The sequence below is a fragment of the Bufo bufo genome, chromosome 6 (assembly GCF_905171765.1).
Source record: "Bufo bufo chromosome 6, aBufBuf1.1, whole genome shotgun sequence".
Classification (NCBI taxonomy): domain Eukaryota; kingdom Metazoa; phylum Chordata; class Amphibia; order Anura; family Bufonidae; genus Bufo; species Bufo bufo.
The window spans coordinates 396,349,297-396,366,212 of NC_053394.1; the positions used below are offsets into that span (position 1 = coordinate 396,349,297).

General features: G+C 45.0%; 1 protein-coding gene across 3 annotated transcripts in view; it reads left to right on the forward strand.

Annotated features, from left to right (window-relative positions):
- Nucleotides 1-16,916, forward strand: part of LOC121003535 (gastrula zinc finger protein XlCGF26.1-like) — a 1,829,815-nt gene that overhangs the window by 726,758 nt on the left and 1,086,141 nt on the right. Inside the window, exon 7 of one of the 3 annotated variants that reach the window (XM_040435435.1) lies at nt 14,111-14,371. The exons of the other annotated variants lie outside the window; for them this stretch is intronic. Within the exon in view, the coding sequence (XP_040291369.1) occupies nt 14,111-14,124 (14 nt within the window). The 3' untranslated portion in view covers nt 14,125-14,371. Of the gene's footprint in view, nt 1-14,110; nt 14,372-16,916 lie in introns of those variants that run through there. 3 annotated transcript variants of the gene reach the window in all.

Consider the following 16,916-nt stretch of genomic DNA (forward strand, 5'->3'; position numbering starts at 1 on the left):
CAGCCTCCAGTGCAGGATATTCAGTGCGGCAGGTCGCGTTCTCACAAGGAAGAAAGTGTAAAAAATCCATGAAGATCTTCACACACCTTCAGCTGATGCAAATGACTAGATCTGCCAGAGAGTCATACAGAGATTATCAGGGCAATTGGAAGACGTAGTTTGTTCCCTAATTGACTCTTCTGACTCATCAGAATTATACCTGAAATGAATTTCAAGAAATTTGTTCATCTCTAGTGATGCACTTTTAATTATCTTTAGATGGTGTGTATTACAGATGAGCAAACCAGTCAAAATTTGTTTTGGGTCCGGTTCACTGAATTTATCTAAAAGTTTAGTTCAGAAAAAGTGTCTTGGGGGAGCGAGATGGTTGGCAAGAGCCATGATGCAGCAGCAGCCGTACAGAACATGAAGGTTGGAAGTGACATGATGCAGTCCGCAGCATGCAGAGCCATACACAACGTGATGGTAGTTAGTTAGCAGACAGACAGGCAGCAAAAGTGTCAAGATGGGGCACCGCCAGCAAGGCAAGGCGGGCAAGGGCAATACATCGTAATCAGCCGGAGGAGTATGAAAATCCTCCTGAATCCAGGCTTGGTTCATTTTGCCAAAAGCAATGTTTTAGACACTGTCGGAAGACAACTTGGTCTGTTTGGGTTTTGCCATGCCCCCCGCGGTGCTGAAAACCCTCTCCGAGATGACACTGGAGGCAGGGCAAGAAAGCAGAGAGAGGGTGCTTTGCAAGTTCGGGCCACTTTTACTGTCTGCCTGCCAAGAAATCCATGGGGTCATGGAACTGGGTATGCAACAGAGACTGGCCATAGTTTAGTTAGGCCTGAATGTGGGAGTTGAGGCGGGCGGCCTCAGTCTGCCGTGACACATGGAAAAACTGCTCATCATGTTAAATAGACAAAAATGACTGCTGCTGCATCTTCTGCCACTCATGGCTGGGGGAGGGTGGTGATTCAGCGGGGAGCGGCCTCCCTTTCAGACACACTGGTAGCAGATGTCTGCTTGCCTTAAGCTGCGTACACAATGTTTAGTAACGTAATTTTGTCCTTTCTTTCTGCCAGGGGAAAACATTCCCCCATTTTTTGGTAGACTGGGTCTATAAGCATGGCTGCCCAGTAATCATCAGACTGCTTGATGTCAACTATACACCTGTCACTGCATAAGCAAGCGAGCATATAGGTGGTCATTCTGGCCAGTGTGCCTGAGTAACCGCATCTTTTTGGCTCAGCCCCGGACTGAGAAGATTACATGTCTTGGCCGGTGCCATCTTAATTATCGTCTTGCTCTTCATCCTCCTCTTCATCACCCTACTCCTCCTCCATGACAGATTCCCTTTGTGTGCACCCAACAGCTGTAGAGCAGACAGCGAGTTGGCACATCGTGGATCAAGCAGTGTTACTGCTGGTCTTTCTGTTGCTGCAGGTCCAAAAGAGCATTGCTCACCATGAAAGGGTGGCTGAAGTGCTGGGACAGTCTCCTGGACTTTGCCAGCACCACTAGATTGATGACGTGCGCCATGCAGGGAGCATGTCTTATTTTGCCCAGATTCAGGGAAGTCATGATGTTGTGCCCATTGTCTCTGACTACCTTGCCCAGTTGGGGTCAGCAGGGTGACAGCGAGTGGCATGTTTGTTGCTTGATGTACTTGAGCAACTGCTCGCTGATGTTGTTACCCTCTCCCAGGCTGATCAGCTCCAACACAGCGTGGCAACATTTGACCTGATGCATGTGATAGGAAGGAGGGTAGTGAGAGTGACCCTGCACCCAGCTGCTGTTGGGGATGGGAATGTGTCCACAGAGGAGAAGGAGGCGGCAGATAAATGCCTGGTGTATGAGCCAGACCGACACAATCATGGGGGGAGGGGGTCAAAGGGACCTGGCCTTGTTGCCAGGATGCTGCCTGACTTCTGCCAGAAAAAGCATTGGCTCAGTGTGCTGTAAAACACATGTACGGTCCCTGCCCATAAGAGCTGCTCCAGGTGTTTACCACGTGAACCTTGCCGCACAGCGAGAATCTCAGGGAGTGACCCATGTTGTCCGCCACTTGAGAGTACTAACAGGGATGGCTTTTTGGGAGAAATAATGCAGGTTAGGAATCTTTCAGCAAGGCTGACAATGGGCTAAAGTGCTTGAACGTTGCTGAAACAGTGAAACGTTAGTGCAAGAAATAGTGCAAATATATGGAAGGCTCCCGACCCGAGGATGGTAAATGGTATTGGCTTGAGAAAACACAGGCGGGGCTCCCACTATTGATCTTGTGAGGTAGTATAAAGTTACACATCACTGCAATGCCATTGAAATTTTTGTGAGAACCTTTAAGGCAGGTGGGGTTACCACTTAAACTGAGAAGGGGGAAAAAGGGTATTTGGCGCTGGTGGACGCAACTTGGAGACAGTTCTTGTATCTTGTATCAGGCAAGTCCTGACAAAACATGGGTGCCGACAATACAGAATGTGGCAAAAAGTTCTTACCCTTCAAATCTGTCCATGTTGTGGCTCCAGTAGTCCTTGATTTTTCACAGCATGAGGTCTCTTACAGGAGTCCCATAGTTGTGGGCACAAAAGTCCTTCTTTAAGCTGTGTGACATCCTTATCGCTGTTACTACTAGCTGTGGTGCTCGCTGCAGCTGCAACTCCACTAGAAGCTTCATCTGTGATCTCCTGTTGGCCTTCTGTGGCAAAACTTGGAACTTCGGGATCACCCTCCTCTGGAGGATCCTCTGTAAGCCTTGGCTTTTTCCTGGTAGGTGACAAGTTCTCCGGACAGAAATAAAGGATAGACCCTTGGTCTTTCATATCAAGGAGCTCCGCATTCGGTGGTGGTTCCGCAGTGCATTGAGCAGTATCTGTAAACTCCTCACTGGTGGATAGGTCACTTTCAGTGGTTGGAAGATCTGGTAGTATCATATCCGGTGTGCTGTCTTCAGCAGGCAGCTGAGTGGAAGTTTTGGATGCTTCATGCGATTCCCTTTCTCTGCGTTCTTTTTCCTCCACTATTTCTTTATATGTTTTTATGCTTTTTCTTCTTTCTGATAAGTCACCTTCTCCGCTAAACATCCTCTCTATCTTTTTTCCTTTGTTCCTCTTTATCAAGCCCTGTAATGCACTCCTCCTGCGGGCCTTCCATCGGGCAAGGTCATTCTGCCATGTGTCATCCTCCTTTTTGAGTAGATCACTGACATATTGCAGATGTTCTTGGTGGGCTTCTCCTGAACGTAACGTGGGAGTCAAGGTGCCCCAAAGTAGTATGGCATAGTAAGAGGCATGATGCATGTGGCTGCAGCTGGTGGTACTGGTGGATCGCTGCGGTCCCGGTGAGTGTTATCCTCACTGTCAGACATGGCACTTGATACCCTGTACCAGACTAGAGGGGTCAATGTAAGCTAGACTGCAATTTAAGTGCACGTTGCTATGGGCAACTGCAGAAGAATTGGGCCATCGCTCCTTTAAGAGTCACTGCAACTTCTCAATTTTGGGTAGTGTGATGCTCTGGCAGGCAGATTATGCTCCCTACCGGTCTCTAGCAAGGTTATTTTACCCAGCAGTACTCACTCAGACCGCCTCCGGACCGCCTAATGCGGGATCACGTTCCGGAGGCGGCAGCTGCAGGCAGAGTCACGCATATACGCGTCATCTCGCGAGACGCGAGGTTTCGCTCAAAGCCAGCCCGCGCATGCGCATCGCGGGCCGGCAAAAGTTAGAGGAGTATTTCGTCAGCAACCTGCCAGCCAATGATCGTCGCTGGCAGGTTGCTGATTTTTTAAAAATCGAATCACAAGCCATCTAACACCTTATATTTATAAATATGATGTGTTAAATGGCTTCTCTGCTCCTCTGCTGGTCCTTTTGGTCGGTTGGTTCCAGCAGAGGAGCAGACATCACAGTGAGTACCCACCAACACCACACTTAGCCCCCAGATCACCCCCCATCACCCCAATTAACCCCTTGATCACCCCTGTCAATCACTAGTGAAAGGGGAAAAAAGTGATCAGTGTAAACTGTCACTTTTTTTTTTCACTAGTATTGACTGTTAGGTTTTAGGATAGTTTAGGCCCCTTGGTTAGGTAGTTAGCGTCAGTTAGCGCCCAGCCCACCGCACCGCAGTCACTGATTCGCTGATTAGCGTATCGCTAATCAGCATTTGTACTTTTATAGTATCTGTAAGTGATCAAAACTGATCACAGTCAGATCTATAATAGTATTAGTGTCACCTTAGTTCGCCCTCCACCCAAAACGCACTGTTTGCCCGATCAGGCCTGATCGGTCGCCCACACGTGCGTTCACCAACGCCCGCCCCGCCGCAGTGCCAAAAATTATTTTTTTTGATCACTGCACAATCACTTTACAAGCGCTGCGGCGATAAAAAAAATCTGTTTTGATATTTTTTATCAATCGCAGCGGCCTCCGGTACTTCGCTAGCCTCCCATTTGTAAGACAGACTTGCTTTTTTTCTTGGGTAGTCTCAGGGAATACCCCTAAATTTAGTAGTCCAAATGTCAAACAGGGGGTATTCTTCTGAAGAGGCCTACAGGCTTCTGACCCAGTCGGATGAGGAATGGGAACCCTCATCTGACGAATCCAGCGGGTCAGAATATGAACCTGTAGAAAGCAGTGGCAGTCTGACCCAAGGTTCGGACGAGGAGGTTGAGGTCCCCTTATAGCACCAGGCGTACCCGGCCCCTTGTTGCTAGACCACAGGTTGCGCAGGATCCGCTTCAAGAGCAGCAGATTGAGGCTGGCGCTGTCGGATTACGTGGTGAGGCATACACCAGCAGCGCAGCCCTCCCTGGACCTAGTACCAGCACTGCCGTACAACATGGTGAAGTGGCGAGCACCAGAAGGGCAGTTGAAGCTGGTACGGTGGCACGTGCAATAGTTACCCCGTCACAGCCACCACACAGACAGCCCCGTAGAGCCCCTATAGTCCCTGAGGTGCTGGCAAACCCTGATTGGCAGTCCCCAACTTCAGCCGCACCTGTAGTTCCCCCTTTCACCGCCCAGTCTGGAGTTCGGGTTGAGACAGCTCAGATCGGTTCGGCACTGGGATTTTTTGAGCTGTTCTTGACTGCGGAGCTCTTGGACTTAGTCGTGGCAGAAACAAATCGTTATGCCACTCAATTTATAGCCGCCAACCCGGGAAGCTATTATGCCCAGCCTTTCCGGTGGAAACCAGTCCAAGTTTCCGAATTAAAAATTTTTCTGGGCCTTCTCCTCAACATGGGTCTAACCAAAAAGCATGAATTGCGGTCATATTGGTTCACGAACCCAATTCATCACATGCCCATGTTCTCTGCTGCTATGTCCACGGCACGATTTGAGGCCATCCTGCGTTTCCTGCACTTTAGCGACAACACCACCTCCCGTCCCAGATGCCACCCAGCTTTTGACCGGCTCCACAAAATTCGGCCCCTCATAGACCACTTCAACAACAAATTGCAGATTTGTATACCCCTGAGCAAAACATCTGCGTAGATGAGTCCCTTGTACATTTTACCGGGCGCCTTAGCTTCAAGCAATACATCCCAAGCAAGGGCGCCCGGTATGGGGTCAAATTGTAGAAGCTCTGTGAAAGGGCCACAGGCTATACCCACAAATTTCGGATCTATGAGGGAAAAGATCAGACGCTGGAGCCGGTCGGTTGCCCTGACTACCTGGGGAGCAGTGGGAAGACAGTCTGGGACTTGGTGTCACCCTTATTTGGCAAGGGGTACCATCTTTATGTGGACAATTTCTACACAAGTGTGCCCCTCTTCAGGCATTTGTTCCTAGAACAGATTGGCTGCTGTGGCACCGTTCGACCTAGTCGCCGGGGCTTCCCCCAACGGCTCGTTACCGCCCGTCTTGCAAGGGGGGAGAGGGCTGCCTTGTGTAACAAAGAACTGCTCGTGGTGAAATGGAGAGACAAGCGTGACGTTTACATGCTCTCCTCCATTCACGCAGACACGACAATACAAATTGAACTGGCAACCAGTGTCATTGAAAAGCCCCTCTCAGTCCACGACTATAATGCGCTCATGGGAGGGGTGGACTTCAATGACCAGATGTTGGCTCCCTATTTAGTTTCCCGACGCACCAGGCGCTGGTATAAGAAGGTGTCTGTATATTTGATTCAATTGGCGATGTACAATAGTTTTGTTCTCTACAGTAAGGCTGGGAGAACAGGATCCTTCCTCAAATTTCAGGAAGAGATCATCGCGAACCTCCTGTATCCAGGAGGTTCCGTAGCCCCAACCACCAGTGTAGTGAGCCGTCTACACGAGCGACATTTCCCCAATGTCGTTGCTGGTACCTCAACCCAACCGTCACCCCGAAAAAGATGTCGTGTCTGTAGCAGGAGTGGAATAAGGCATGACACCCGCTATTTCTGTCCTGAATGCCCTGACCACCCTGCCCTATGCTTAGGGGAGCGTTTCCGGAAGTACCACACACAGGTACACTTAGCATAGGGATTGCATCTTACAGGACAGGCACACAGGGCTATTAGGGACCTTTCACTCACAGCTGCTGCAAACATCTCCTTTCACCTGGGATAAAGTGCATAATGTACTTCGCCACATCTTTGGGCGCTTTGCGCTTTGCACATTGTCCCATGGGGAAGGGTTTGTCCTATAAAGGTAAAAAAACACAAAAAAAAAAACACCGGTAAGCGAAAAAGTTAACGTTCAGTTGAAAAAGTTAAATAAAGTTTATATGTTCCGTTTAAATGTTATTACAAAGTTAATAAATGTATTGCGTTGCGGCCTGGTTTTTTCTTTTTTGTTTTGTTTTTTTTACCTTCCAGGTGGACCAACCGATCGACTAGCTGCAGCACTGATGTGCATTCTGACAGAAGCATTGCGCTGCTGTCAGATTACACAAAAGTCGTTGTATGCGGCGCTGCAAGACGAGATTTCTCCTCTGCAGTAAAAGATACAATTGCCGAGGCATATGAGCTGAGGAGGCGGCGGTGTTCATATACTTTGGCAAACACTTTGTATATAAAAAAAAAAAATCCCGGCAATGATTTATTCATCCACATCGATTGATGTGAATGGAGAAATCGGGTTTGCCAGGGCATACGAGCTAAGTGGGTATGGATGTTGGGCGGAGCTCCTATGTCCTGGCAGACACCTTTCCCCTCCTTTTTTTTTTTTTGGCAGAGATTTTTTCATCCACATTGATCGATGCGAATGAAGAAATCTGTGCCGTTCATTTTTTCTTTCAGCCTAGAGGCTGAACGGAAAAAATTTAATCTCATTACCCGTATGCTCAATATAAGGAGAATAGCAGAAACTCCTAATGCTGGCCATACATGTAATGATTGCGGAGACCCTCAAATGCCAGGGCAGTACAAACACCCCACAAATGACCCCATTTTGGAAAGAAGACACCCCAAGGTATTCACTGAGGGGCATATTGAGTCCATGAAAGATTGAATTTTTTGTCCCAAGTTAGCGGAAAGGGAGACTTTGTGAGAAAAAACAAAAAAAATTCAATTTCCGCTAACTTGTGGCAAAAAAAATAAAAATTTCTATGAACTCGCCATGCCCCTCATTGAATACCTTGGGGTGTCTTCTTTCCAAAATGGGGTCACATGTGGGGTATTTATACTGCCCTGGCATTTTAGGGGCCCTAAAGCGTGAGAAGTCTGGGATCCAAATGTCTAAAAATGCCCTCCTAAATGGAATGTGGGCCCCTTTGAGCATCTAGGCTGCAAAAAAGTGTCACACGTCTGGTATCGCCGTACTCAAGAGAAGTTGGGGAATGTGTTTTGGGGTGTCATTTTACATATACCCATGCTGGGTGAGATAAATATCTTGGTCAAATGCCAACTTTGTATAAAAAAATGGGAAAAGTTGTCTTTTGCCGAGATATTTCTCTCACCCAGCATGGGTATATGTAAAATGACACCCCAAAACACATTGCCTAACTTCTCCTGAGTACGGCGATACCAGATGTGTGACACTTTTTTGCCGCCTAGGTGGGCAAAGGGGCCCACATTCCAAAGAGCACCTTTAGGATTTCACAGGTCATTTTTTACACATTTTGATTTCAAACTACTTCCCACACATTAGAGCCCCTAAATTGCCAGGGCAGTATAACTACCCCACAAGTGACCCCATTTTGGAAAGAAGACACCCCAAGGTATTCCGTGAGGGGCATAGCGAGTTCCTAGAATTTTTTATTTTTTGTAACAAGTTAGTGGAAAATGATGATTTTTATATATATATTTTTTTCTTACAAAGTCTCATATTCCACTAACTTGTGACAAAAAATAAAAACTTCCATGAACTCACTATGCCCATCACGAAATACCTTGGGATGTCTTCTTTCCAAAATGGGGTCACTTGTGGGGTAGTTATACTGCCCTGGCATTCTAGGGGCCCTAATGTGTGGTAAGTAGTTTGAAATCAAAATGTGTAAAAAATGACTTGTGAAATCCTAAAGGTGCTCTTTGGAATGTGGACCCCTCACACATCTGGTATCGCCGTACTCAGGAGAAGTTGGGCAATGTGTTTTGGGGTGTCATTTTACATATACCCATGCTGGGTGAGATAAATATCTCGGCAAAAGACAACTTTTCCCATTTTCTTATACAAAGTTGGCATTTGACCGAGATATTTCTCTCACCCAGCATGGGTATATGTAAAATGACACCCCAAAACACATTGCCCAACTTCTCCTGAGTACGGAGATACCAGATGTGTGACACTTTTTTGCAGCCTAGGTGGGCAAAGGGACCCACATTCCAAAGAGCACCTTTAGGATTTCACAGGTCATTTTTTACACATTTTGATTTCAAACTACTTACCACACATTAGGGCCCCTAGAATACCAGGGCAGTATAACTACCCCACAAGTGACCCCATTTTGGAAAGAAGACACCCCAAGGTATTTCGTGATGGGCATAGTGAGTTCATGGAAGTTTTTATTTTTTGTCACAAGTTAGTGGAATATGAGACTTTGTAAGGAAAAAAAAAAATCATCATTTTCCGCTAACTTGTGACAAAAAATAAAAAGTTCTATGAACTCACTATGCTCATCAGCGAATACCTTAGGGTGTCTACTTTCCGAAATGGGGTCATTTGTGGGGTGTTTGTACTGTCTGGCCATTGTAGAACCTCAGGAAACATGACAGGTGCTCAGAAAGTCAGAGCTGCTTCAAAAAGCGGAAATTCACATTTTTGTACCATAGTTTGTAAACGCTATAACTTTTACCCAAACCATTTTTTTTTATGAAAGACATGTAGAACAATAAATTTAGAGAAAAATGTATATATGAATGTCGTTTTTTTAAAAAAAAAATTACAACTGAAAATGAAAAATGTCATTTTTTTGCAAAAATTTCGTTAAATTTCGATTAATAAGAAAAAAAGTAAAAATGTCAGCAGCAATGAAATACCACCAAATGAAAGCTCTATTAGTGAGAAGAAAAGGAGGTAAAATTCATTTGGGTGGTAAGTTGCATGACCGAGCAATAAACGGTGAAAGCAGTGTAGTGCAGAAGTATAAAAAGTGGCCTGGTCATTAAGGGTGTTTAAGCTAGGGGGGCTGAGGTGGTTAATACACGATGCCCAAATTCAAGATGGCCGATTAACCACTGTTTTGCCACAGTGCTGCAACTGATGCAGATTCACACTCTCCAGAAGTAAGTAGATACTATAAAGTCACTTGTAGGGGATTTTTACATGGGGGGGCTTCAAGGCACAGAAGTATTTGAATCCTGTTCGTGACACCAATTTTCAGCACGCCGCACAGTGCTCCTTCCTGGATACAGCAGGACCGCAGGCTTAGGCTCCAAAGCAAATAAAGGGGAATATTAGGTTAAGGAGATAAAGAATAACTTGAGTCCAGACCTTGGTAAACTTTAACAGCAGCTTTAGGGTACTTTCACACTTGCCTTGTTGGATTCCCGCAGGCAGTTCCCTCGCCGTAACTGCCTGCCGGATCTGGCAATCTGTATGAAAACTGATACCCACTGGCAGTGCAGGTCTAGTGTTGTGCAAATCGAAGTATCTAAAGTGGACTTTGATCCGAATTTCATGAAAAATTCAATTTGTTGCGAAGCCGAATTTCCTTGTGCACTTGCTTGTGGAGAGGCAATCCACTCCAATTTTGATTGAAGAAAACCACAAAGGGACCTGCAGTGAGTGTGAGGACTACAAGACGAGAGCAGATGGCCTCTCCGCAAGCAAGTGGAAGAGGTGACTATTTCTTTTTTAAACTCCTGGTTAACCCCTGAAAGGCTGAATGTGGGGCACAGATGCCGCAATCGGCATTGAACGCAGCCTCTGAGAAGTTAAATGATGGAAGGTGCCATGGTCGCTGTTCCTTGTCATTGCGCCTACTCCATACAGTGTAAAGCGATTTTACGACAAAGTAATTTGTAACGTAAATAGAATTTCTTGTCGAAGATTAGTTAAGCAGCCAAATCAAATTTTTCTCTATGCATGCCTTCAGCATCAGGAGAAAAGCCTGCATATTTTTGCTTTAAAATTAAAACTCTGCACATTATTACTGCTGGAGACTTCTGTGGGGGACATGAAAAACTGACTGTGTCGTGTGCATGTAGCCTTAAAGGGATTCTGTCATCAGATTTGAGGCCTATAACCTAAACATATGGCCAGGTCCCTACTAAGGGCTCTTTCACACTTGCGTTGTCCGGATCCAGCGTGTACTCCATTTGCTGGAGGTGCCCGCCGGATCCGGAAAAACGCAAGTGAACTGAAAGCATTTGAAGACGGATCCGTCTTCAAAATGCGTTCAGTGTTACTATGGCAGCTATTAAAGTCCTGGTTGCCGTAGTAGTAGTGGGGAGCAGGGGAGCAGTATACTTACAGTCCGTGCGGCTCCCGGGGCGCTCCAGAATGACGTCAGAGCGCTCCATGCGCATGGATGACGTGATCCATGTGATCACGTCAGCCATGCGCGTGGGGCGCCCTGACGTCACTCTGGAGCGCCCGGGGAGCCGCACGGACGGTAAGTATACTGCTCCCCCGCTCCCCACTACACTTTACCATGGCTGCCAGGACTTTAGCGTCTTGGCAGCCATGGTAACCATTCAGAAAAAGCTAAACGTCGGATCCGGCAATGCGCCGAAACGACGTTTAGCTTAAGGCCGGATCCGGATTAATGCCTTTCAATGGGCATTAATTCCGGATCCGGCCTTGCGGCAAGTGTTCAGGATTTTTGGCCGGAGCAAAAAGCGCAGCATGCTGCGGTATTTTCTCCGGCCAAAAAACGTTCCGGTCCGGAACTGAAGACATCCTGATGCATCCTGAACGGATTTCTCTCCATTCAGAATGCATTAGGATAAAACTGATCAGGATTCTTCCGGCATAGAGCCCCGACGACGGAACTCTATGCCGGAAGAAAAGAACGCAAGTGTGAAAGAGCCCTAATACCCTGAATCCTAAAGTGACCTTATCAAATGCGCCTGTGGCTCTATTATCATATAAAACAGGTTTATATAACCTGTCACTCACGTCCCAAATGTGTCCAAGGGGACGTCTCATCATGCAGGGTGCCCGGCTGCAGCCATCTCCTTTCGGTGCCCAGCGCCGCCTTCCGACTAGAAATCTCTGCCCTCCCTTTCAATAGAGCCGCCTACCTCACGTCATCGCCGCCTCCGAAATCATCCGCCGGCGCATGCGCACTTCGCTTAACGAGGCCGCTGCCAGGAGTCCGCACGGGCGCATCAGGTTATACCTAGTGTGCACACACGGGATCTGGCTGAGGAGAGAGAACGATTTCAGAGGCGGCGCTGAGGTTAGAGAGGCGGCGATGACGTGAGGTAGGCAGCTCTATTGAAAGGGAGGGCAAAGATTTCTAGTCGGAAGGCGGCGCTGGGCACTGAAAGGAGATGGCTGCAGTCGGGCACCCTGCATGATGAGATGTCCCCTTGGACACATTTGGGACGTGAGTGACAGGTTATATAAATTTAGTTGATTGGATTGGCTCACCCTCTATTAGCATGGAATGGGTGCTCCCCCTAAAAAAGATATCCCCAATCTTTTAAAATGGTTTGATAATTAAAATAGATGAGAGGGGCACACCAACAGCTAGAATCACAATGCAGACCAGCCAGTATGTGAATAAGCTATTTATTAGCAACTCAGTGGTTAAAATAAGGATCCTCAAAAATCAATCATTTAAAACATGCACTTTATAAACATACAAATAAAAAACCATGTGGTGGTAGTATCCTATGATACAAAAATGACACTGATGGCTGATAATGTTAGCTGATTGTAGCAGGTTTGTATAGGCAGTCTTTCTAGGGAACGATTCAAATAAGCAGGTCTATTGCGCAATGTCTCTCCTGTTACTAAAAGTTCAGGCTAAGTCGATAGTTGCAAGTACATGTAGAATCTTTGTGATGTTGAAACTTCACAGCATATAGCAAAGACTCTGCTGTTACACTGTACTGCATATGAGCACACTACTCACAGTTTCGGTGTAATGGAGCGGCCGATCACTTGTGCTTGGCGTGGCGTCCCACGTGGTACAGCACCGATGGTCTAATTTTGGATCCGCTTTTTTAAAAGTGGTGAGTAGATCTCCAGGATAATACAAACAATAGGTGTAGGTGCCGGGGTCAAATGTTTGTCAGGACCCAATAAGTTATTCGGCACTGCTGTGTGTCTTTTAGTTAGACACAAGAAATCCTATGTTTGTACCTATCCGCTGTATGGAAGCGCTTCTGAAGATTCAAAGACGGTGCGCAGATGGTAGCCTGCGGTTTCTTTCTTTCCTCGAGACTGTGTACACCAGACGCGTTTCGGAGTTAGCAGTGACTCCTTCCTCAGTGGTGATATATAAACCTGTTTTATATGATAATAGAGCCACAGGCGCATTTGATAAGGTCACTTTAGGATTCAGGGAATTAGTAGGGACCTGGCCATATGTTTAGGTTATAGGCCTCAAATCTGATGACAGAATCCCTTTAAGGTGTAATACAAAAACCACTGAACACCAGATATTTCCTACCTGCCGGTCAATGAAGACCCGAAGATCTCCTGACCCAAGTGACTGACTCTGCATATTATCAATAGTAATTATATCTCGAGGAAAAAAATTCATGTTGAGAAGCTCCCCAATGGTCAGTGACATCTTACTGTGCTTCCTACTGTCCATTCTACTCACCTTCCTCTCCTAGTCCAGCTCCTTTATCTGTCCTCCATTATAGCCCAGGTCTCATTCCCCAGCCTGCACTCTCCCCAGCAGCAGGTGTGATACACTAATCTTATTTCACCTGCTGGGCTGAGTGGGAGAGCGCACAGACCAGAGATAATCCCCCGGCCTGTGCGCTCTCCTCAGCTCAACAGGTTAGATGACGTGATCACATCATGTCTGCTGCAGGGAAGAGCGTGATGTGCTCGGTGTTACTATTTAATTTTATTCATAGTTCAGGAACCTCACTACTATAAGGGGGACACAAAGGATCAGCACTACTGCAGGGGGGGGGGGGCACAAGGGGGGCATAACTAATGTGTTGGGCCACTAAGAGGCAGCATTATTGTAAGGTAGCGTAACTACTGTTTGGTGACATCAAGGGGGCATTCTACTGAGTGGGGGCACTTTTTTGAGCATCAGTACTGTGAAGAGTGCACTAAGGGGGAAGTTCACTGTGGAATGGACAATGAGGGGAGATAAATATTGTATGAGGAACTAAGGGGACATTCAGCGCCTCAGTGCTAGGAAATGTTTTTTTTATATATATTTTGAAAGACTAATTGGGTTGCAGGGAAGTTGTTTAAGATGGGGGCCAACTTTGTCTAGTTATGCTCCTGTGTCTACTATTAGATTGTGATCTGTTTGGCCACCACTGTTTTAGTCAATTGATACTTGAATTTTTGCACCATGCCTTGTACTTTCTGTGGATTTTTTTTTTAATACAGAAATTTTATAAAATTTCAATAGAATTTTATGGTATATTATTCAGCAATAATAAATGTGTTTTATCATTGGCAGATAACTGTACTGGGATCTCTGATAAACAACTGGTATCTTCAAAATTTCAAGTAGTTGGTCGTAGTATCACACGAGATGAAGAGCATGCCAATATCCAAATACTCTCATCCAATCACAGAAAAAAATTATCACTTGATCCTTTTAAACAGGTCCAATCTTCTGATTCGTCACAGACTGTAACACAGAACAAAAAAAGTCACCGAGGAGGTGTTAAACATCAAACAGCTCACGTAAGAGAGAAGCCATTTTCATGTTTAGAATGTGGAAGATGTTTTAGATATAAAAGAGATCTTGTTAGACATGAGAAAATTCACACAGGGAAGAGGCCATTTTCATGTTTAGAATGTGGAAAATGTTTTAGATATAAATCGGAACTTGCCACACATCAGAAAACTCACACTGGGGAGAAGCCATTTTCATGTTTAGAATGTGGAAAATGTTTTAGATATAAATCAGAACTTGTCACACATCAGAGAATTCACACAGGGGAGAAGCCATTTTCATGTTCAGAATGTGGAAAATGTTTTTACAGTAAATCCTCTTTTGTTCTACATCAGAGAATTCACACAGGGGAGAAAACATTTTCATGTTCAGAATGTGAGAAAAGTTTTCACCAGAAATCAGATCTTGTTAATCATCAGAGAGTTCACACAGGAGAGAAGCCATTTACATGTTCAGAATGTGGGAAATGTTTTAACTTGAAAAGAAGTCTTGTTTCACATCAGAGAATTCACATAAGGGAGAAGCCTTTTTCATGTTCAGAATGTGGGAAACGTTTTAATCAGAAATCAGCTCTTGTTACACATCAGAGAAGTCACACAGAGGAGAAGCCATTTTCATGTTCAGAATGTGAAAAATGTTTTCATCAGAAATCAGCTCTTGTTAAACATCAGAGAAAGCACACAGGGGAGAAGCCATTTTCATGTTCAGAATGTGAAAAATGTTTTCATCAGAAATCAGCTCTTGTTAAACATCAGAAAAGCCACACAGGGGAGAAGCCATTTTCATGTTCAGAATGTGAAAAATGTTTTCATCAGAAATCAGATCTAGTTAATCATCAGAGAATTCACACAGGGGAGAAGTTATATTTATGTTCAGAATGTGGGAAATGTTTTACCCGTAAATCATCTCTATTTAAACATCAGAGAATTCACAAAGGGTAGAAGCCATTTTCATGTTCAGAATGTGGGAAATGTTTTCCCACCAAATCAGCTTTTGATACAGATCAGAGAATTCACACAGGAAAGAAGCCATTTTTATGTTCAGAATGTGGGAAATCTTTTCATGACAAGTTATGTCTTCTTATCCATCAGAGAATTCACACAGGAAAGACGCCATTTTCATGTTCAGAATGTAGTAAATGTTTTAACCATAAATCATCTCTTGTTATACATCAGAGAATTCACACAGGAGAAAAGACATTTTCATGTACAGAATGTGGGAAAACGTTCTCTCAGTAAATAACGTCTTGTTGTAAATCAGAGAATTCAAACAGGAGAGAAGCAATTTTCATGTTCAGAATGTGGGAAACGTTTTCTCTGTAATTCATATCTTCTTAAACATCAGAGAATTCACACGGAGAGAAGCCGTCTTCTTGTTTAGCCCGTTAGTGACTGCCCCTACTTGTTTTATGGTGGTTACTAATTGGCTTTATTCCATCAGATACATTTTTTTTAGGGCTCATGCACATGGTAGTATAACCAAGGTGCCCGTATTGCGGACCAGAAACAGCAGGTCTTCAATATAGAGGTACCAACCATGTGCACTCCATATCACAGATGGACGCGGACCTATTGACTTGAATTTGTCTGAATGCCGCAAGATACAGCAAGGTTTGGAGCAGAGGCACAGATCGAAGCACTTCCGTGGGATTTCAGTCCGTGCATCCGGACCACACAAAAAAAAAAAAATTTCTATTTTTTTTTTTTTGTGGGGCAGAATGTTTCTTGCGGATCGTGAATCCATTAAATTAAATGGGTCTGCTTTCGCAAGCGGTGTGCACTTCCGGTGCCCGTGCATTGCGGACCGTTCATGTGCAAGAGCCCTTTCAGAGAGCTTAAACATCACCTTGCTTTCAGCTACCAGAGGTAGTTTAGGGCTTGGATTGGTGAGAGCTCCCCAAAAATTCATGGTCTCCTGTATTAAATGAATACTGGTGAGCAAAGGACAGATCCAATTTTATATATCTCCTTTAAACAAAAATGTTTGGTGAGAGGAAATAAAAAAACAAAACAAAGGCACCACCCAGCCTGTGATCGGTATGGGGCCCCTCCATTTCTGTTAAACTGCAAATACGGAGGTCTATGGGAAAGTCCAAAAATAGAGCTGGATTCCCATAAGAGCTATTGTCCAAACATGGAAAAAGGGGCGTCATTCACACTTGTAAATGGCCAGTTATTTGCAGTCAAGTGGAATGACAGGATGTCTGCAGGCTTTCCACTGACCATGAGGACAGCACAGGGGTAGTAATAGAGAGAGGGGCCACCACTGGTAAGAGTAAGCCTGTCTGAGTGACACATTGTAAATCTATGGGAGTAGTGTATATTTCAACCATAAAAGAGAAGTGTTTGAGGAATAGCTCACTCTGTGTGCAAAAAGGAACCAGGTGCTCTAGGCCAGAAAATCTGTATCACCCTTACAGATAAGTGTAAAAAATAAATAAATAAATAAATTGGACTGGCACTCTGTATGTGTGGTAATGGAATAAATACAATAAATGATATAATAAAAGGTGATCACAATTTAATTCATAAACAAAAATACAATAAAATGCACAATGGAATAAAACATATGTGAACGCTAAAATATAAATAGCAGCACTGATATTGTGGTTCGTTCGTAAATCTATGATATAAAGTTCATATATTCGAGCGACCAAACTTGGTTGGGTATAGTGGTTATCCTTTCAATCACAAAATTTTGTAAGGTGCAAAAGAACGCAAATGAGCGTGATAA